At 43.3% G+C, this 22,532-nt stretch overlaps 1 protein-coding gene across 1 annotated transcript in view; it reads left to right on the forward strand.

Moving 5' to 3' along the window:
* Window positions 1-4,542: 4,542 nt before the first annotated feature.
* The window catches only part of SLC45A2 (solute carrier family 45 member 2), a 34,124-nt gene continuing 16,134 nt past the window's right edge, over window positions 4,543-22,532 (forward strand). The window contains exons 1-2 of the mRNA XM_021696048.1: window positions 4,543-5,000; window positions 6,834-7,010. Of these exons, the coding sequence (XP_021551723.1) occupies window positions 4,616-5,000; window positions 6,834-7,010 (562 nt within the window). The 5' untranslated portion in view covers window positions 4,543-4,615. The remainder of the gene's footprint in view (window positions 5,001-6,833; window positions 7,011-22,532) is intronic.

Here is a 22,532-nt window from a genome sequence, read left to right on the forward strand (position 1 = left end):
ATACAGATTCCTAGGCCCACCCCTAGAGATTCTCATGCAGTATGTCTAGGGCCAGACCCATGAATTTGCATTTTTGCCAAGCTTCCAGGTGATTATCATGCTGCTGGTTCAAAGCCCACACTTTGAGTAGCACTGTCCTAATGCATATGAACCAAGTCTTTTTCCCTTTGTTACTGTCATAATAGGTACTCAAAAAATAACTGTTGAAAGGTTGATGAGGGAAAGGATAAGAGCCAGTTGGCAAAAATCTGCAAATAAACAGATGGGCTAGCTCAAAATACTGATTTCTGTGATTAATTTACTTCATATCAAATGTTGAATGAAAAATTGGTTTTTGTAGGGTATAAACTTTTTAAGGAATACAGGTATGTAAATAAGGTTAATAATAGCCTTTGTTAGTGACCCATACTTTTCTTCTGAAGAGTCTAAGACCTTGTGCAGAAAATGCTACACTTCCTCTTTTGTTATCTTTTGACAAACTGTAGACTTAGGAATAGGCAAGGGGGCAGGTGAAAAGAACATAGGAGGCTATAAGGAGAATGGAGGAGAAGCAGGAAATTGAAAATGGCAAATTCTAATGAAAGACAAATTATATTCTTGAGTAAATAGGAATTTTATTCTTGAATGTATAGTTGAATATACACTGATTTGCACTTTCTCTTTATCCTACAATGTAGGAAGTGATGAGATGCTACCAACTGTATGGTGATAAATAAATCACATGGAACAAGATGACTGGCTGCATCCAGGCCTCTTTGTATTCACATCACTCCTGCAAGCACATTCTTGGCTTCAGTCATAATTACATTGTACTTTATAATTTGCAAAATACTTTTACCTATGTCACATCAGGATGCTTTCAACTGGCAGTAACAGTATCCAAAATATGAAATGTTTTGACTCACATACCTCGAATCCAGAAGGATTTTAGGGTTGCCTGAATCCAGTCACCCAGACCCTATTTCCCTGCATTCTTGTGGCTTGTCAAGTTGCCATCCTCCATATGTTCACTTTATCCTCAGCCTGGTAACAAGCTCTAGATCTCATATCCACACACAGGGACATCCAGAAGAAGAGATGGTCTCGGGAACCATCAGCAAATCTTGTCTTGTGTCTCTTTTGATGGAGTTAAGGCATAGGCCAGTCCTACGCCAGTCTTTATCAGAGAAGGTAGGGTTGTCCTTAGATAAAACCAGCCTGCTCCTGGAGCGCCCCTGGACTCAGCTAGCTGGAAGCACATGGGTGTGTGAGGAAGGGGTGGATTCTGGAATCTAATCCAGGTCCTATCAGGATGGAAAGAGTGGAGAATGGACGTTGGGTAGGCAGCAAAAAACATCCATTACATACAGTATCCCAGTCTCTCTTCAACAATCACAGGGATAGGTGGGGCAAGTTTCTTCATTGTACAGATGAGAATGCAAGGCTCAGATGGTTTTAAACCTTTGTTCACATCTCCCTTTGTGTCTGAATAATTTGTTCATGGTTCCCCTAGGCCAAAAGAAGTATCTGGCTATTCCATTTATAAATAATTAGGTCCCAACAACTTAAGTATTTATGCCCCAACAGCTAATTCACTGTTTGAAAAAATATAATACACATAAATTGAGAGAAAGCATTTTAATTTTTATTTCATTTTTAACACACTTGTGGGTCATACATGTGTTGGCCACTGTGCAGCTTCTCATGCCTCAAAATTGGATTGGACACCACTACCCCCATTTTCTGTTCCACATTTGTTTTCATATACTATTGGCTTCATTGAAAGGATTAGAGTGCAATCTTAGGTTGAAAGTGTGAGATATCTCACTGGCAGTTCATGTGGTGTCTGACAGATGTTGAGTTTCACTCTGTTTACTATCTTTGAAATTTTAAATATCCTGAGGCACCCCTCTGAGTTCAATGTGGTATGCTGGGGCATCTTAGCACACAGTTTGGGAACCACCAGTTTGAGTGATTTGCCCAGGAAGGTACTGCTAAGAAGAGGCAGATCCAGAATTTAAATTTTAATATTCTGACTCTGAGTCTTGCTCTTAAACCATTTTTAGGGCCCTTCCCATAAGATTGTGTTCCTCTTGCCCCAGAGACTTTTCACTGGAACTCAGGGTCCAACAAAGAAAATATGACCCACGCAGAGTCTTTAAAACAGAGGAAATTTATTCTTACACCATAAACAAAAATAAATTCAAAATGGATTAAAGACCTACGTGGTGAAAGCTGAAACCATAAAATTCCTAGGAGAAAACATGGGTAGTAATTTCTTTGACATCGGCTGTAGAAACATTTTTCTAGATATGTCTCCTCTGGCAAGGAAAACAAAAGCAAAATTAAACTAGTAGAACTACACCAAAATAAAAAGCTTTTCAACAGCAAAGGAAACCATCAACAGAACAAAAGGACAACCAATTGAATGGGAGAAGATATTTACAAATGATATATCTGATAAGGGGTTAATATCCAAAATAAGTAAAGAATTTATACAACTCAACACCAAAAAAACAAAAATCCAATTAAAAATGGGCAGAGGACCTGAATAGACATTTTCCCAAAGAAGACATACAGATGGCCAACAGACAGATGAAAAGATCCTTAACATTACTAATCATCAAGGAAATACAAATCAAAACCACAATGAGATAATCACCTTATGGTTGTCAGAATGACTAAAATAAAAAAACAATAAAAAACAAGTGTTGGCAAGTATGTGGAGAAAAAGGAATCTTCCTGCACTTTTGGTGGGAATATAAGCTGGTGCAGCCACTGGGGAAAACAGTATGGAGGTTCCTCCAAAAATTAATAAAATTACCTTATGATCCAGTAATTCCATTACTGGGTATTTGCCCAAAGAAAACAAAAAACACTAATTTGAAAAGATACATGCATCCCTATGTTTCTTGCAGCAAAATTTATAATAGCCAAGATAAGGAAGCAACCCAACTGTCCACCAATAATGAATGGATAAGATGTGGTGTATATATACAACGGACTATTCCTCATAAAAAAAGATGAACTCTTACCATTTATGACCACGTGGATGGACCTAAAGCGTATAATGCTAAGTGAAAAGGTCAGAGAAAGATAAATGCCATGGTTTCACTCATATGTGGAATTTAAGAAACAAAGGAAAGAAAAAAGGAGATAAACAAAAAAAACAGACTCTTAAATACAGAGAACAAACTGGTGGTTGCCAGAGGGGAGGTAGGTGGGGATGGGTGAAATATCAATCAATCAGTCAGTCAGGAAATGTAATATAGAGAATTTCACTGGTGATAAAAGAGCTGAGAAGCCCAGGGGACAGTGAGGCAGGCAATCCAGATATGAACCACAACAGGGAAGCCAGGGCCACTTGTATGGCTGCAGGGGATGATGGGAAAGGCAGTGTTAGCAGGACCCAGAATTTAAGGTTGCCTGGTGGAAGCTGGACCCACTGTGGAAATGCAGCCACTGCCATGGACAGCTCAGGAAGGAGAAAGGGAGGAAAATAACATGATTTCCCTCCTGCTCCCAGTCTTCCCACCAATGCCTTCCATTGGCCCAACCTAGCTAGAAGCCAGAGAGCAAGGGAACCTGGGAAATGTAGTCTCTTATGATATAGAACATGTGAGGAGGAGCCCGGAATGGACCTGAGCAAACAGGCGGTTGATTGATACTACAAAATGTAGTGTATACACTTTATTCACTCAATAATTCCTTTAGCAAATATTTATTGAGGACCTACTAGGTGTCAGGGATCATGTGAGATGCCAGGGATACCATAAAGACGGAAATAAACCTGATCACTGCTCTTAAAGGGATCAAAGACTAACAGGAGAAATAGAATAAACACAGAACTGGGGCGCCTGGGTGGCTCAGTCGTTAAGTGCCTGACTTCAGCTCAGGTCATGATCCCCAGGGTCCTGGGATCGAGCCCCGCATCAGGCTCCCTGCTCAGCGGGAAGCCTGCTTCTCCCTCTCCCACTTGCCTTGCTGTGTTCCCTCTCTTGCTGTCTCTCTCAGTCAAATAAATAAAATCTTTAAAAATAAATAAATAAATAAACACAGAACCGTCCAATTATAAAGTGTGTTAAGTGCAACGAAGGGAAATATCACAGTGCTATGAGACAGCTAGAGATTAGAGAAAGGATGCAACCTCCCACGGTTTTAAGTCTAATTGACTCTTGAGGTGCATGTATAGAAACTTGTGTTCAGGAAAACAGAATATTTATATCTAGAAAAAGTTTAGAATGAGATACTGATGCCTTCATATTTTGATTTAACACCTGCGTCATACAGCTCCACCGTCTCAAAGCTGTGTATGTGATTGTAGTTTAAGTGTGTGTGTGACGGAGACAGAGAGGGAGAAAGAGAACTGTACAAAGAAAGATTCCTTTAGACAAACATTGTAAGGAGCCAGAGGGCTCACAGCAGCTAATCTCTTTCATGCTTGCCTGACCCCACCCCCTTCCCTCTCATCATAACTTGTGATCTTAGAAGCATGAAAGAATTTGAGCCCCTCCCCCAGCTTCACCATCTCTGTTGGCCGCTCAGCTGGGTTCCACATCAAATCCAGCTTGGGTCAGAAGCCTGAGGGCCACACAGAAGTTGGTGAGCTTACAGGCAGGTTCCTCACCCTGTGGCCATGGGCGGCAACATTGGGCAGCTTGGCATTCATACCTGTAAGTCCCCAGCTGCGGATGACCCCTTTGACCCTGTGGAGCCACCCAAAAGACCCACGAGCAATCTCATCATGCACAGCATGGCCATGCTTGGCCGGGAGTTTTGCTACGCGGTGGAGGCCGCCTACGTGACCCCGGTCCTGCTCAGCGTGGGGCTGCCCAAGAGTCTGTACAGCACGGTGTGGCTCCTCAGCCCCGCCCTGGGATTCCTGCTGCAGCCCGTGGTGGGATTAGCCAGCGACCACTGCCAGGCCAGGTGGGGCCGGCGGAGACCGTACATCCTCACCCTGGGCCTCCTGATGCTCTCGGGCATGGCTCTGTACCTCAACGGGGATGCTGTTGTATCAGGTCAGTGGGCTGCACAGGTGGGCAGGCAGGGGAAAGGGGCCCATTATGCAACTCAATAGGAGGAGAAGGCAGATTTCTTTATGTGACACTTACTTAGAAATTGATTAGAACCGATTATCTCTCCTAGGTTACAATGAACTTCCACCTAGGAATGACCCAGATTCCGTGGTTGGGGAGACTTTACTTTTAGAAACATCAGGATGCATTGCTGTTGTTGTTTTATTGTTGTGAGGATTTAAAAATAGGAATAAGTTTTTATCTCTTTTATCAAATGAAATATTTTTACATGTTTATCAATTGCAATGTTCTTTGAGCTTATGCTTTAGTTAGTATTTTTGTCAAATTAACCATTTGCCATATGATTCCATGAATACTTATAATAAATTACCTATATGTCTAAATAAGAGCTAATTCTGTTCATAGAATTACGTAGAGTCTTTTAATGGGAGGAGGGCATCAGCCTGTCAGCTCAAGGGGACATTTTTGTACTGCAAATTCTGGACAAAAACAAACCTCATGGTGAACACTTTTTCTTGACATTAATCAGCCACCAATTAATCAGTAACTGATGGTAGTACATGAAAAGTTTCATTGAAAAAAGAATTGTTAAACTCAAAAATAGCACCCATTTCTGGACCATTAACTCTCAGGCTAGCAGAATGGATGATAATGAGGCAGGATAATCAGCTATCATTTGTATATATTTAAAAGAGGGCATCAACACACAAATGTAGGTTATTTCTGCAAAATAATCACAAAACCCCCTGATAAGAATAGTTGCCTCTAGGGGGGACTACTAAAGGACTTTGGAAGTAAAAAGTGGAGTGTAGGCTTATTTTTCACTTATTGTTATGCTGTAATCTTTAAAAATGTGCATTTATTGCACATTATTCTTAAGTGAAACTGAAAGCAAGGGAAAAGATTCTTTTTTCTCTAATAGGAGCTTGGGTGAATGAATTCGGGCATGTCCACAGAGTGAATATTATTCAGCTGTTAAAAATTATGCAGCAGCTCTCCATTAATTGAAATGCAAAGAAATGAGGAGAGCTGGTTATAGATGAGCAGTTCCAACCTGATCCCATTAGTTAGTGGTCCTCCAAGTGTCGTCCTCAGAGCCAGGGCATCATCGTCCCTGCGGGCTGTTAGAGAGACAAATGCCCAACCCCACCTCAGAACTCCTAGAGAGTTGTGGGAGAATCATGGAGAATTATGGAGACAGAGCCAGTAAATCTGTTTCAACAAGTTGTCCAAGGGATGATTAAGGATGCTGAGGTTTGAGAAGCACTGCATTAGGGCACAGGTATACACCTTTTTCTGTTAGTGCGTACATACAGAAAGGGGTATCTGAAGGATGACCATTGGTGGGGGCTGGGATGAAGCATTTCCCCAGCTTTTCTACATTCTTGGAATGGTTTACAATGGTGTATAATTTTTTAAACAACTTTTTAAAATGAGATATGATACAAATTCATACAACTCAGTGCCTTTTAGCATATCCCAAGGTAGTGCAACCATCACCACTATCTAATTCCACCATATTTTATCACCTCAAAAAGAAACCTAGTAACCATTAGCAGTCATCCCCCATTCCCTCCTCCCTACCAGGCCCAAGCAACCCTTCAATCTACTTTCTGTCTCTATAGATCTACCTTTTCTGGCATTCATGTGTATAATTTTTAAAACCTGAAAAAATAATGAAGCCATTTTTATTTGGAAAAGCAAAGCAAAATGAAAGCAAAGGGAGAAATTTAATGACAGGACATTTTGATGGAAATAAAAATGCAAATCATTCTAAAGCGGGATTTAGATGATGTATATCGATTTCCTTTTTAGCTTTGATTGCTGATCCAAGAAGGAAACGGATTTGGGCCATAACCATCACCATGATAGGTGTAGTTGTCTTTGATTTTGCTGCTGACTTCATTGATGGGCCCATTAAAGCCTACTTATTTGATGTCTGCTCCCATGAGGATAAGGAGAGGGGCCTCCACTACCATGCCCTCTTCACAGGTAGGGAATATTCCAGAAAGTCTCACCTTAAGCTCCCCAGACAGGGAGGCACTTCCACTGAAGCCATCTAGTGTCCATACACGTCAGAGTTTTTGAATGAATGGATCTGTTGATGGAAGGCTCCCATCACGCGGGCTCTGTCTTTCAGTGCATTTCCCTAAACAAATCAGCTTGTGACTGGGTTCTGGAGGTTTTGCAAAGGAAGTTCATACATAAGAGCTTTCTGAAGAATGGTTTGTGGAGACATTTACAACTGCAATGAAAAGGGGCCCTTGTGCATTTTACTTTTTCTTTCTTTCTTTCTTTTTTTTTTTTTAGATCGGTAACGTAGCATCAGCATTACTTAGGAGCTTGTTAAAAATGCAGCTTCCCGGCCTCTCCTCTAGTTATTTTGATTCATTGGGTTTGAGATGGGGCCCAGAAGTCTGCATTTTTAATAAGTATCCCGGATGATTCTGTGGCAAGTGTCCTAAGGGGGAAAAAAAGCCCCACATGTCCTAGAGGTTTCTTAGTTTATATATATAAAGAGTTGGCATTTCCTCAACTTCCTGGTTTGAAATGAGGGGCTTTCTTCAATTCTTGGGGCTTTTGCTGTCCTTTGGTTGCTGTTGGGTCATTCATTTAGAGCAATGCTAGCAATGCTCAATATGCATTTATAGAGCACCAGTCAGGACTATTCCAGGACCCTGGGAAGGGAGGTTATACGTCAGAATACAACATGATCCTGGCCTGGGAGTGTTTTCATATCTAGTTGGTGGGGTGCTCTATCAGTCCACCTTATTTGATATCTTTATGGCCCAGCCAATATATTTATTTTATGTTTTGATATGTTCTGTGTCTGTTCATGGCCAGATAGGTCCCATGAGAAGTAGGATCTTACATTTTGCTCAGTTTATGTTTCCACAGCCAAGAGCAGTGCCTGCTCATGGCAGCCGTTGGGTCAATATTGGTCATTTGCACCAAAATCTGAATGGTGAACTCTGGAAGAAGGGGGCTGCCCAGCCAGGAGAGTAGTTCTTCTTTGCTTTAGGGAAGATGGAGGAGCCGGAGTCCAGCCCATCCGTCTGTGGCCCCCTGACCACCCTGTCTCGCAGCTAGAGGGTCTCAGAATAGAGATTCAACCCGCAGTCTTCCAACTTAAATCCCTTCTCCTTTATCATCATTTGCTGAAATTAATTACAACAGTGGGAGATTTTTTGGCTTTTGAACCTGACACATTGAGAGTTTTATTGCTCTAAAGTACTTTGGGCAATGTGGCCACCCTTTCCCAGCTCACGTCAGTGTTAGTCCTGGCCAGTCACTCCTTTGTTGCCTCTAATATTAGAAGATTGAGTTCGGTGTTTAGGGAACTTTTCAAAGGCTAACATATGGTAATATTTCTATGAGTCTGAGAAAATATCTTAAGGTTTTCTGTTGATATTAGTGTATGGTGGTCTCAGCAAACATAGTATAATTTTCATATTACCTTGGTTCAGACTCTCACTACATCTTGTCTGAGCTTTAGTATTTTTCCCTTTACTGTCTCTCCGGTCTCTAATCTCTTCCTATTTCAATTGAATCAACACACAGCTTTCAGATTCATATTACTAAAAGACAGCTATGACCAGGGCACTGTCCTGTTCAGTCACCTTCAGGGGCTCCCCATTCACCTACTGGATAAAGAACAAATTCCTAGACAGGGTTCAAGACTCCCCATAATCTGTTCCCATCCTACTCTTCAAGCTTTACTTCCCATTACTCCCTCCACATTTTCTTTGCTCTGAACAATTTCCCAACATGTTCCTAGGGGCAGAGGCCAGGTCTGTTTTACTCACTGCATCCCTTATACCTTCAGCACAGCCTGGCATATCATATGTGCTCAAAATAAATATTTCTGGGAAAAACAAAGGAGCCTGCCCTTTTCTGTTCCAACTTCAAAATTCCCTTCCCCCTTTCTCCCTTTGGAAATCAAAGTTGCTTGGAAACTTTCCACCCACTTCTTGGGGAGAAGACCCCCTTTCTTCTAAACTGCAGGCAAACAACTTGGTCAGGGACTCTACCCACAAAGTGATCAAAGCAAGAGTTTATGAAGTAGATGAACATAGAGGTATGGACAAGGTGGGTAACTCCAGCAGGGAGAGATGGCAGAGGCTACAGTTCATCTCATACATACCCTGAACTTCAGTGCCCTTGGGGCCCATGTCGTCTGCTTGGGCTGCCATAACGGAATACCACAGCCTGGGGGCTTAAACAACAGAAATTATGTTCTCACACTTTTGAAGGCTGGAAGTCCAAGATCAAGGGACTGCAGGGTTGGTTTCTGGTGAGACTTCACTTCTTGGTCCTTACCTGGCCTTCCCCTCACTCTGACCTCACGTGGCCTTTCCTCAGTACACATGTTCCTCATGACTCTTCCTCCGCTTATAAAGACACCAGTCCTGGGGCACCTGGGTGACTCAGTTGATTAAGCGTCTGCCCTTGGCTCAGGTCATGATCCTGGGGTCCTGGGATTGAGTCCCTCATCAGACTCCCTGGGAGTCTGCTTCTCCATCTTCCTCTGCCCCTGCTTGTGTGCTCTTTCTCTCTCAAATAAATAAATAAAATCTTAAAAACAAAACAAAACACAGTCCTATGGGTTATGACCCCACCCTTATGATCTCACTTAACCTTAATTACCTCCTTAAAGGCCTAATCTCCAAATGTAGTCACATCGGGGCTTCAACATAAGTCTCTCTCTCTCTCTCTCTTTTTTAAAAAGATTTTATTCATTTATTTGTCAGAGAGAGAGGGAGAGAGAGAGAACAGAAGCAGGGGGAGGGGCAGGCAGAGGGAGAAACAGGCTCCCTGCTGAGCAAGGAGCCCGATGCTGGACTCGATCCCAGGTCCTGGGTTCGAGCCCCGCATTGGGCTCCCTGCTCAGCGGGGAGCCTGCTTCTCCCTCTCCCTCTGCCTGTCTCTCTGCCTACTTGTTCTCTCTCTCTCTCTGTCAGATAAATAAATAAAATCTTTAAAAAAAAAAATTATAAAGAAAGCAAAACTTTCCTAGAATTCCCATAGACTTCTGCTTATTTCTCATTGGGCAGAATTAGGCCACATGAGCCCCCAGGAGCCTAGGAGATTGGAAAAGTGAGGGTTTGGGGAGGTTGGGAAAGGCAAATCCCTAAACCAAATTTTAGTTCTGTTAGCCAGGAGGAAGGGGTAATTATTATGGAATAGACCAAAAGGTGGTAGCTATCACATAGAATACAAATACAATTGAGTGGTAGCCTAATGAGAACAATTAAAGGCCAAGACTATTGCAAGAAAGAACTTTCAAAGCCCAATCTATTAGTGAATAATTGAAAGGAAATTGCATTTTAAAATTATACTCCAGTTCACAATGTTACCTGATCACATTTATTATAGGACGGTTCACAGCCTCCCCTGTATTCTAATTCAGTGTGTATTTATCTTTCTCTTTTACAAGATTTTATGAACTACACAATTTGTAAAAACATTAGGGTTTATTTCCTTATGGCTTCTAACCCATTGCCTTGTGGACAGCAGGTACTTAGAAATGTTAGTTGCATAAAAGGAGATTCTTGGTTTCATAACCCGGCTTACATTTCCTGCAGCTTTACATCAAGTTGATGGCAAATTGTATCAATCAAATAAATATGCTCATTTAGTTATCTAATTTTGTCTCATGACCAACACTGAGCTCTGAATCCCAGCCAACAGTCCCTGGTTAAAGGAGGACCCCTGAGGGTGTGCGGATGGCTCAAATCAAGTTTTTTTTTTTTCCTATTAGAAAAAAAGAAAACATCTTCCTCTTCTAAAACAGTACAGTGAAGTCTCACCTTGTTTAAAGCTTAGATTCTAAAGTCCCGGCCTAAGTGATAATCATAGAGTCTCTATTATTCATAAATATCTCTTAGATCACACATAAAATACAGTATGCCTTGTTTTGTGTGCACAGACCTGCATAGTGATGGATACATATAAATATATCTGCAGAAACATCTCCTCTTTAATATTTACTGCTGGACGTGGGCTCAATGAATGGGAGAGAAGATAGGATCACCTGTATTATTTAAAATATTAATCTCTCTCTCCCCTTCTTTTCAAAGTATGAATAGTTGAACTCTGTCCAGTTAAACATGGATGTGTTACCCCACCATAGTGTCCTTGCTCTGAATGGAAGACCACATTAAAAAATGGAGTGAAAAATAACAAGCAATGCATTATCATACTGCTCTGTGTTTGCATACAGGCCAGACCTCCTGAATTCACATGAACTTGGCAAAGAGATGTCTATAGCATTCTGCTTGAATCAAGCATTTTATGATAAAGTCAGGTTCCGTGTCAGAGCCTGATGTAGTTTTGGAATATAGGTGAGGTTTGGTGGGGTGAGGTCCGGAGCCGACAACCAAGAAAGAATTCTTGAGACGTCTTTGGTGCAAAATGGTGGTTTTATTAAAGCTCGGGGACAGGACCCGTGGGCAGAAAGAGCTGCTGCCCTGGGGTTGTGAGGGGTGACTGACTATATACTGGGGAATTGGGGGTAGGGAAAAGGGAGGTTTTCAAAAGAACTTTCATATGCTAAAGAGGACCTACAAGATACTCGAGGCCTTGCCGTTGTCAAGTTAAGGTTTTTCCCTCTAGTAAGGCATTAACAAAAAGAGAGTTGGGAGCTTCCTGGAGGAATGTCACACAAATCCCACCCAGGAGTGGGGGAAAAGGGGGAGGTTGCATGGTGTCAGCTTGTGCTTTGTCCTTAGCTAGCCTTCTGCTCCCTCATCAAGCCCATTTTGATTTTCATCAGCAGCAGCAAGACATTGTTTACCCAAGGAATCCAATCATCTGAGTAAATTGAAATTCTTCTTATTTATTTCAGAGCTATTTATTTCATTTTAGTCCAGGCCTAACAATTCCAAATGCTTTGCAAATAAGTGTCAAGGATTTGTTGCCAAAATATTTCCCAGCATATTTCTGACTTTTCTTTTTTTTAAGAAAAGTCTCCACTGGTTCCCAGGGGACATTTGTGTCCCCTGGCTTCTTCTGTCTCTTATATTTGAAGGTAACTAACTCTTCCTCCCACCATCGCTGCTACCCCATGCCTTCACTTCTGGGTGCATCTGGGCCTGTGGAACCCACATTCACTAGTAGAGAATTCCTTCTTTGTGTCAGAATGCTTCAAACTGAGCGTATATCTGTTAAGCTGAACCCACCACCTTACTATCTTTAGCAGTTGGCTCTATCCTGCAGTGGGTGGCTGGAACGAGGCATGGTGGGAAAAGTTGTCCTGGTTCAAATCCCGGCCCCTCTTCTTAACTGCTGAGTGGTTTCAGTATTTCTAAACTCTTGTTTCCTCACAGGATCTTAAAGTGAATCTTTACACAATGTTAGTTTTTGTTTTGTTTTTTAAGAATTTACTTATTTGACAGAGAGAGAGAGTACAAGCAGGGGGAGCAGGCTCCCCACTGAGCAGGGAGGCTGATGCGGGGCTCGATCCCAGGACCCCGGGATCATGAGCTGAGCAGAAGGCAGACGCTTAACGACTGAGCCACCCAGGTGCCCCCACAATGTTAATATCCTGCCAAATGCCCAGAGTAGAGATCGTTTAAAAGGATCAAACACCAATGTCTATATTTAGTTCATTCCCTCTGTTCCCACTGGGCTTATAAAACCCATCAAAGTTTTATTTGTGGTAACTCAGAGAGGAACTTGCCCCACGTCCAAGGATGGGTAACTTGTGGAGCACAACCTCTTTGAACTCTTCTGGTTTTTTAATATCCCAAAGTATGCATACAAATGCTCAGGTTACAAATGATCTGATTAGAAATAATTAAGGACTAAGGAAAGAGTCTTAATGAAGGTTAGACATGGGCTCCTGTGAGCAAACCTCTCACACAAGTGGAAAAGATGCTTTGTTTCGAGTTAGAGTCTGTTTGAATGCATGAGTGGTTTTTCTCGTGTCAGCTGGGTTCCCTTTGAAGTTTCCGTCCCTGGTGAATTTTCACATCTCCTCAGTCACTTAGCTCAGAAAAGATGTGGCCAGAGCATAAGCCAAGGACACAGGAATGTCAGCTCTGTGGGCAACATGGGTGACTTAGAGCAAAACAATTCATGTCTCCAAATTGCCATTTCTTTTCCATTCAAGCATGAGCAACACATCTCTCCAAGAATCTCAAAGGCAGATTAGAGAAGGAAACACTTGAGGGGATTTCTCCCTGGCTCTGTCCTCTGCTTGAAAGAGGTACCCAGATACCAAATCGCCTTGGTTTTATTCCTTGCTTCGTTACACTCTGGAGTCACATAGCCCCTCCTCTGTGATGTGTTTATCATTACCTAACTATATTATTTATTCATTTATTGCTTATTTTCTGCCTCTCTAAGCAACATCTAAGCTTCCTGAGGTCAGGAACATTATCTTTCCTATTTGTTGCTATAGCATCAGTCCTTAGAATAGCTCCTGGAATATGCTCATGTAATATTGGTGGGACGAATACTCTGTTTTACCATCCCCACTGTACCTTTGCGGAGGCTGTGTTACTGAGAGGTAAAGCGATTAACCCAAGGTCACACAGCTGGGTAGCAGTAGGCTAGATTAGGGGCAAAACCTCACCAACCTACCAACCAACTAACCAACCAGCCAGCCAGCCAGCCAGCCAACCAAAGACATGGTTCATATTTTGGTCCAGATTCCCCTAAAACCTGAGCCCCAGAGAAAGTTTGTACGCATAATTTATTTGGGAAAGGATTCTGGAGTGTGTAGGTGAGGAAATGGTGGAGTGGAGCAGACCAGCCAATATAAGAGACATTGCAGAGTTGGCCTTTGCTCTGGGTGACCATCCTCCATCTCACCAGGCTCCTCTGAGGAGGAGCCTAATGGAGTTCATCTCAGAACTTTCTTTTTTAAGATTTTTTTTTATTTATTTATTTGACAGAGAGAGAGACACAGCGAGAGAGGGAACACAAGCAGGGGGAGCGGGAGAGGGAGAAGCAGGCTTCCCGCGGAGCAGGGAGCCCGATGTGGGGCTCGATCCCAGGACCTGGAATCATGACCTGAGCGGAAGGCAGAGGCTTAACGACTGAGCCACCCAGGCGCCCCAGAACTTTCTTATTTGAGGGGATCAAGAAGGGGGATTAATCCATTGGCTCCCATCTCCATGGCCAAGGGTGGCCCCATGGGTGTTAACCTCACTTGTGTGAGTGCTGCCCCCAACCTGAGTGTGGGTTCCCTCAGGCAAGGCACTGTCCAGATGCACCTGAGCAAAGGTGGCCAAAGCTGGCTTACAACCGGGCCCTGCAGCAGCTGTTGGAGAAGGGGGTGGAGCGCTGAGGGGACCTACTGAATCGCCGAAGGGCTGTCCCAGTCAGTTCGTGACTTCCCGTCCTGAGCCTTTTCTCTCTAGCATAGTGCTTTGTGCTACTCCATCACTAGAAGAGTTAAAGCATTTTGCAAAGTGCTCAATGATTAACCTTACAGTCAACTGAGCTGTTATAACTCAGAGCTAAAATATTAACTCTGCAGAGTTAAAGAAAACCCAAGGTAATCACAAATGGCTCCAGAACCAGGCCAGCTAATTACCTGACCTTGCAGTCATTTCTAATCCTTAAGCAAAGAAACAAGAGTTAGGGTTTTTGTGTCGTGTCAGGGAATGAGAAGTTTCGGGAATCTTACCTGAACTAGGGTAGCAATAGTTGTGCATTTCTCAAATCGAGAAACTTGCTTTTGGGAAAATGGGGGGATAATTAAGGTGGATACTTTTATGTGAACCATTATTGCATTAGACATACTCGCACATATTGGCAGCTTTCAGCAGGAACACAAATTGCAAATTCAGCGCATTTGACCTCTGGCAAACACCCTACTCCAGTTCTCTGCATTTATTTCTTTAATGATGAAGAAGAACAGGATTTTGGCATTGCTTTACTGAAATTTTTTTTTTTTTTCCTACAGCATAGCTAATGCTCAGTAATGCAAAGTGTTGGATAAATCTTCATGTCTGAAATGGGAGTGCATGCCAGTCCCCAAAATTAATTTAATCGCTCCTGTGTTGAGCCTCATTGCCACAGGATGGTGAAAATTTAGTCTTGGTTTAGCATGTTCCCCATTGCTTTCCCCAAGGTGGCTTCTAAGTTCTGGGGACTTAGAGTGCAAGGGTTTGGGGCAGAGAGTTCCTGGGTTTTGGTGTCATCTATTCGCGCTGGCCATTTACTGAGATGTCCACTGTCCCACCGCATTTCGGTGCTCAAGCTGAAGTGGTCACAATTGAGTTATGTCTTATTCTCATTTGTGAGGCCCCTGTAGAACCACAGGCTTCTTGGCTCCCTCCCTGCCATTCTGCTCTTCCCTCCCCATGCCAAGGTGAGCGGAACTCTGTGAGCTGCAAACTCGCTTTGCTTTTTGCTTCCTTTGTCTCGAAGATAGAGATAAAATAGAGTTGATCAATTTTATTTAAAGATTTTATTTATTTAGGGGCGCCTGAGTGGCTCAGTCGTTAAGCGTTTGCCTTCAGCTCAGGTCATGATCCCAGGGTCCTGCTGCACGAGAAGACTGCTTCTCCCTCTCCCACTCCCCCTGCTTGTGTTCCCTCTCTCGCTGTCTCTCTCTGTCAAATAAATAAAATCTAAAAAAAAAAAAAGATTTTATTTATTTATTTGAGAGAGAGATAGAGATAGAGAGAGCCCAAGCGGGGGTGTGGGGGTGGTGATGGGGAGAGGGAGAAGCAAGCTCCCTGCTGAGCAGGGAGCCCATTGCAGGACTTGATCCTGGGATCATGACCTGAACCGAAGGCAGACGCTTAACTGACTGAGCCACCCAGGCGCCCCAAGTTGATCAATTATTCATGGGTTTGTATTTGTAAATTCACTCAGTAAAACTTCTGTGTGACATCCAAAGCAATCCAGGGAGCTCATTTGCAGTCCTGTGCAAACAAGTGTGGGGTGTAGAGGGACAATTTGAAGTCACCCGAGGCCTCATTCCCAGATTCCCAGTTGAGGTAGGTCAAGGTGACCTCTGACTTCCTGTTTGGTTCTCATATTGTAAACAAGTGTCCTTTTCATGGTATATTTAGTGCCAAATCATTTGCATGTTTGTCTTTTTTGTGTGTATGTGATTTCAGTGTTTAAAATGGTCCCAACTATAGTGCTGAAGTGCTGTCTGGGGCTCAAAAGGGCCAGAGCATTGTGATGTGCCTTGTGGAGAAAATATGGGTGTTAAGTTTTGTTCAGGCATGAGTTACAGCCCTGTTGCCCATGGGCTCAACGCTAATGAAGCAACAATATATATTAAGTATCTCTAAATGGAAACACACATGGAAGCACCGTGTTGATCAGTTGGTGAAAAGGTTCACAGTAACTTAGCCTCGTATTTCCCCTCAGAACAGTCGTTTGCTACTCACTAATTCAGTGCTTGGGGTGACTTTTAACACAACTACCGCTAATACGAGGAATCTATTGCAGTACCCTCCTCAAAGTGTTGTTGTGAGGACTGGATGAGTCAATATATGTCAAGAACTTAGAACAGAGCCTGACGCACCATCAGCTCATCTATCTAGACCCACTGCAAACCATTTCTTCCTCGAGGTCTTATTGCCTCCCTGGGGTCTGCCCAGGAAGTGAGGCATTGGTCCCTTCTATTGGGGAATCCCTCCAAGCCATTTGGGGGTGCTTCTGCTCCCTCCCTCCCACCCTCCCAGTACCAACTAGGCCCTAAGAGCAGGGTCAGAACCACCACTGCCTGAGGGTTTCACCGGTACATGTGCACTCATCACGAATGCCTTGCTCTTAAATCACATTTTTTTTTTAATTTTTTTTTTTAAGATTTTATTTATTCATTTGAGACACAGAGATACAGAGAGAGAGAGAGAGAAAGCATGAGCAGGGAGAGAGGCAGAGGGACAGGGAGAAGCAGGCTCCTCGCTGAGCCAGGAGCCCGATGTGGGGCTGGATCCCAGGACCCTGGGATCATGACCTGAGCCAAGGCAGATGCTTAACCATCTGAGCCACCCGGGAGCCCCTTAAATCACATTTTCTACCAAATCTTCCCTCTGTGCCTTTGGAGCCTAAGGACTTTTGAAACTCCGAAGCAAGAAGACACATTCTTGTTTCTCTGCTTTCTACTTTCCTGTCCTCCCCCTAAAGCAATGATGAATGCTGGCTCAGCTTGAATGTGAAGGAAGGGCCCAGAGGGGCAAGGACATAAGGAAATACCACAGGACCACAGGTGGTGGTGGGGGGCGGGGATGGAAACAATGGCCAACACTTTAAATATATTATCTCACCATGCTTTGGGAGAAAAGTTGCCTTGTAAATCTGAAGAACTGTCTAATTACTCGTGTTTTCTCTCTTTGACCAGAGTATATATGTCTTCTTCATTGATTTTCCTTTACTCTCAGCCTCCAAGAGGACAGGTCATGTCTGTCTTAATCATGGCTGTGTCCCCAGTGCCTCGCACAGTTCTTGGAGAGTGGGTGCTCCATCAATTTGTATTGATAACTGGGTCTAAGGACACACACACACACACACACACAGTAGCTGGTACTTATTTGTTACCTCTCCAGGATTAGTGTGTATATGTTGGGGGAAGGTAGGAACCATATACCTAACTGAATACTTTCATTGCTGTTTTCTTAGTATCTAGAATAGAGTCAGAATCACTCTCTCATGAGCTCCATAGGAACCTGGGGGATTTTTAGTTCGATCTCTTGTTGAAGTGAAGTAGCTAGCTGCACACCGTTAGCTGTCTTGACTCGAGCTATTTTGCCATCAGAATGCGGATTGTTAAGTCATACGCCTGAAGCAGAGGGGAAATTACAGGTACATCGTAGATGCAGAGATTGACAGAGATAGACTCTTTAGATTCCTTGGTCCTGCAACTCCCCCGTTACCCATTTTACCTATTATAGTTGCAAGCTAAAGAAAAATAACCCTATTTCTATATGCTTGGACTTCTTCCAGGACCAGCCTTGTTCAAGTTGTATCATAAGTTATGAAATATAACATCTGTCCGTCCAGCCATGCATTCTTCTGAGGTTGACTGTGGTCTGAGTGTGACAACACGGCCTGGTTCTGTGAAGGAGCCAGCTGAATCACTGTGGGCTCTTCTTTGCAAAGTCTTTGTAAAGGCTCCTCATCTGACATTAGCACATGTCCCGTGGATGTTCCAGCTCACCGCTTGGCCAATAACCTAGTGGTTAATCCCAGAGGCCCCAGTGAGACTAATGCTGGCAGCGAGAGAAATGCAGTCTGGATGTAGATGTGGGAGGTGGTATTGACCTTTGTTGCCCCTAAGATGACTTGGCTTTGTCTTGGAGACTATCTTTGAAGATAAAATCCTTCGCGTAAGCAGAGGCAACAGGAAAGAAAGTGTTCAGTGACTCCCTACAGCCCTCTGCTGGCCTTTATCATATCTGAGGGTGTTTCTATCCAGAGTGTTAATATGCTGTCTCTGGAAGAATTACCCCAACGGCCCACTATTCCTTCCGGGCATGTTTTGTTGTAACAGTTAGCTACATCCTACCATAGCTTTGGGACAAATGAAACAGTTTCGCCTGTTTTGCTCCCCCCCCCCCGCAAGAGAAGAGAGGGTTCGAAATTCTCTAAATTACTTGAAGCCGGTGTCAAAATTTTGCTCAACTAATGAGGGAACTGACAGGGAAGACTTAAAGAACAGTTTCCCCAAGTTCTTGCAGGACGTGTGTGTGTGTGTGTGTGTGTGTGTGTGTGTGTGACTAGCAAAAGAAAAAGTGTTAGGTTGGATGTAAATCTGATTAACTTTCTACAGGGCAGTAAAACTATAACTCCTCTGTAATATTTTTGGGGTAATTCCTTTATTAGGCTGCAGAAACTTAACACAAATCATAGAACCCTAATAATGTCTGCAACTTAACCTCAGTTTTACACAACTGCACATCCTTGTACTTTGTCAGTTTTGCACTGTTGGTCAAATATCCTCTGAAAACAAAGTCCTATTCCCTGAGAATATCAGATAAGGGTGGAGCTGGTTTGATTAGAAACTGCTCCCTTGGGCGCCTGGGTGGCTCAGTCGGTTAAGCGTCTGCCTTTGGCTCAGGTCATGATCCCGGGGTCCTGGGATCGAGCCCCGCGTCGAGCTCCTTGCTCAGCGGGGAGCCTGCTTCTCCCTCTCCCTCTGCTTGCCACTCTTCCTGCTTGTTCTCTCTCTCTGACAAATAAAATCTTTAAAAAAGAAAAAGAAACTGCTCTCTTACCTGGCTACGCAGAGTGATGCTTGGACTAGCAGCATTGGTGTCAGCCGGGAGCTTGGAAAGAATGCAGAATCTGAATCTTTAAAATCAGAACCTGTGCTGTAGATTCAATGTTTGTCCCCCAAAATGTATATGTGAAAACCCTAATATCCAATGTGCTGGTATCAGGGGGTGGAGCCTTTACAAGGTGTTAGGTCACGAGGCCTCCTGAATGGAATTAGTGAGGCACACTAACTCCAGATACCCAATCTGCTGGCGCCACGATCGTGAACTTCCCAGCCAACACAACTGTGAGAAATAAATCTTTGTTGTTTATAAGCCACCCAGTTTATGGCATTTTTGTTATATAAACCCAAACAGACCAAGACAATCTGCATTTTAATAAGACGTCCATATGACCCATGCACACATTAAAGTTTAAGAAGCATTGCTTTAGACTGATATATTTTTTCTTTTTTAAGATTTTATTTATTTTTTAGAGAGCGAGCGAGAGAGAAACAGCATGAGAGGGGAGAGGGTCAGAGGGAGAAGCAGGCTCCCCGCTGAGCCGGGAGCCCGATGTGGGACTCGATCCCAGGACCCTGGGATCATGACCTGAGCCGAAGGCAGACGCTCAACCATCTGAGCCACCCAGGCGCCCCTAGACTGATATATTTTTTAAGACTTTTATTTACTTGACACACAGAGAGAGAGAGAGAGAGAGAGCACAAGCAGGGGGAGCGGCAGCAGGGAGAGAGGGAGAAGCAGGCTCTCCTGCAGAGCAGGGAGCCCGATGTGGGGCTCGATCCCAGGACCCTGGGATCATGACCTGAGCCGAAGGTGAGCCACCCAGGTGCCCCTAGTCTAATTTTTTTAAATCAGGCACTTAACAGTTTTTACTCTTTCCAGGTTTGGGATACATTTTTCTTCCACAATACTTCCCACCTGCCCTGCTTGGTCAGTGGTAGGCCTGGGTCAGCCCCCAGAATGATCCCTGGATTCTAATCACTGGGCCTTGATGTCCAAGTCCTTTCAGCCAGCTCTAGGCAGATTGTCACCCTGAGTGCAGCAGTTGTCTTCTCCCACTTCTGGGGAAGGCTTGGGAATTAGGGTTTCTGTAGCAAGTCTGTAGGGCACTCGGTTTGGGCCCCGGTTCCGCCACCCTCTGTGCTGATGCGGTACGTATATTGTCATGTTAGCCCTCCTAAGACTCAGACGTGGAGGGGTCACCACCCCCATTTCTCAGAGGAGAAGTGCCCAAGATCACATGACTAGAAAGCACACAGGTGGGGATTGAAATCAGGGGAAATTCCAAATCCTTTCTTTCCATGCTCTTCCCTGTCGCTTAACTACTGTAAGCCCTTGGCTTTCAGATGGAATTCAACCAGGTGAGTTCCAAACAGCCTTCTACCTCTAAAATTCTTGCAGCCATTGATATATTTGAACTCTTATGAACTTCATTGCTAATCAAGAGGAATCCTATAATAATTATTAAATAATCAACATCATCTTGGTACTCTTAACTAGGCGCCAATAACAAACTCTTCACAACTCTTCCGTACTCTTTGAGTACCCAGCTCACAGTTCTAGCATCATTTTATTTTATTTTTTTTTTAAAGATTTTATTTATTTATTTGAGAGAGAGAGCACGCACAAGTAGGGGGAGGGGTGGAGGGAGAAGCAGGCCTCCCGCGGAGCAGGGAGCCCAATGATGCAGCACCCAATCCCAGGACCCTGAGATCATGATCTGAGCCAAAAGCAGACGCTTAAACTACCGAGTCACCTAGGTACCCCTTATCATCATTTATTACAGGTTTTTAAAAAGTAGCTCTTTTCTTACCTGCTTCTCCCACTTCGAACTGCCTTCTGTGGAGGAAGGGAAAGGGTGCTGTGTCTCATTTACATCTATATTCCCAGAGGCTAGGAGAGTCCTTCACATATATTTAGTGCTCAACAATATTTATTGAAGTATACTAAGCCAGCAGACATGAAAATAGACTAGGAAACCTTCCAATTGTAGGACTTGATCATTCTAGTCAATATTGAATATGAATTCATCATTAGATTTATACCCATATATTTATATTCATAAAATAAAACCACCATTTTATTGCACTGTGGAGGATTTATTTCACATATAAATTCTTTTAAATGGGCAGGCTTTACATTTCCTTTGCTCAGCAGAATGGTAACTGTGAAGGAAAGAGGCATAAATGACAGGAGAATTAAATGACATTATGACAACATTGATCTGGTAACAAATGATAAATAGTTTCAAAAAAGGAATGTGTAAGTTTTTCATTGGATTAATTAAGGTCAAGAGTCTTCAGTTGGGGGCCATTTTGGCCCCTACGGGACAATAGGCAATGTCCAGAGACATTTTTGGTTGTTAGGCTAGTGGAGAGGTTGTTACTGGCATCTAGCAGGGAGAGGCCAGAGATGCTGCTAGACATCCTATAATGCACAGAACAGCCCTTCACAATATTCAGCCCAAAATGTCCATAGTGTTGGGACATTGTTGTCCCATTGTTGTTAAATTGGGAAATCCTAATTTAGATAGACCCTCAAATAGTGCTGGGAATTTAGTACATCTTTATTGGCTGATTGCTCGGCTCAGCCCATGACCTCTGACACCCTGGGCATCTCCACGATGTGATAAAGAGAGTTGTTGTCTGATAGTGATTCTGAAGCACCAGTAGTCCCAGAACTGCCCTCTGAATCACAACAGAATGTGGCTGGCTCAGGGGCCTCTCCTTCCTCTCAAAACCTGGAACCCACCAGCCAGGACAGGTCCCCAATATGTGTCATTTATCTGTTTATGGATACACCCATCATCTATAACTAGACCATATATTCCTCTTGGCAGAAGACATATGTTTAACTTCATTGCACCCATTTGCCACAGTCTCTCCATACTTCTCCCATATAATGCTTTGGCACTTAGGGCATGACAATGATGCTTTATTTTTGAAATTCATTGGTTAACAGTTAAACAGCTGGTCATCTGTAGATATCCTCTGTAGTAAATTGCAACTAACCAGAATGTAGTGTGACTAGAATCGCCCATTCTTCCACCATTCGAGATAAATTAGTTGTCATGGTATTTGACACTCACATTTGTGTTCCTGGGGTCAAGGTTTATGTTGGGTGTTTAGGGTTAGAGTTAGAGAATTCCTTAAGTTCTGTTTTCTTCCTCGATTCCCTGGTTTGTGAGGATATTGTCTTTTATCTGGGAAATAAAATGGAGACTTCACTCACACAAGAAAAACAAAAACAAAACTTTTCCGTTCAGGTAGGTATCAGTATTTGGTAAGGCATGATGGGAGGTTGACATATAAAGGTATCTGAC

The sequence above is a fragment of the Neomonachus schauinslandi genome, chromosome 7, assembly GCF_002201575.2.
Source record: "Neomonachus schauinslandi chromosome 7, ASM220157v2, whole genome shotgun sequence".
In the NCBI taxonomy this organism is placed as follows: domain Eukaryota; kingdom Metazoa; phylum Chordata; class Mammalia; order Carnivora; family Phocidae; genus Neomonachus; species Neomonachus schauinslandi.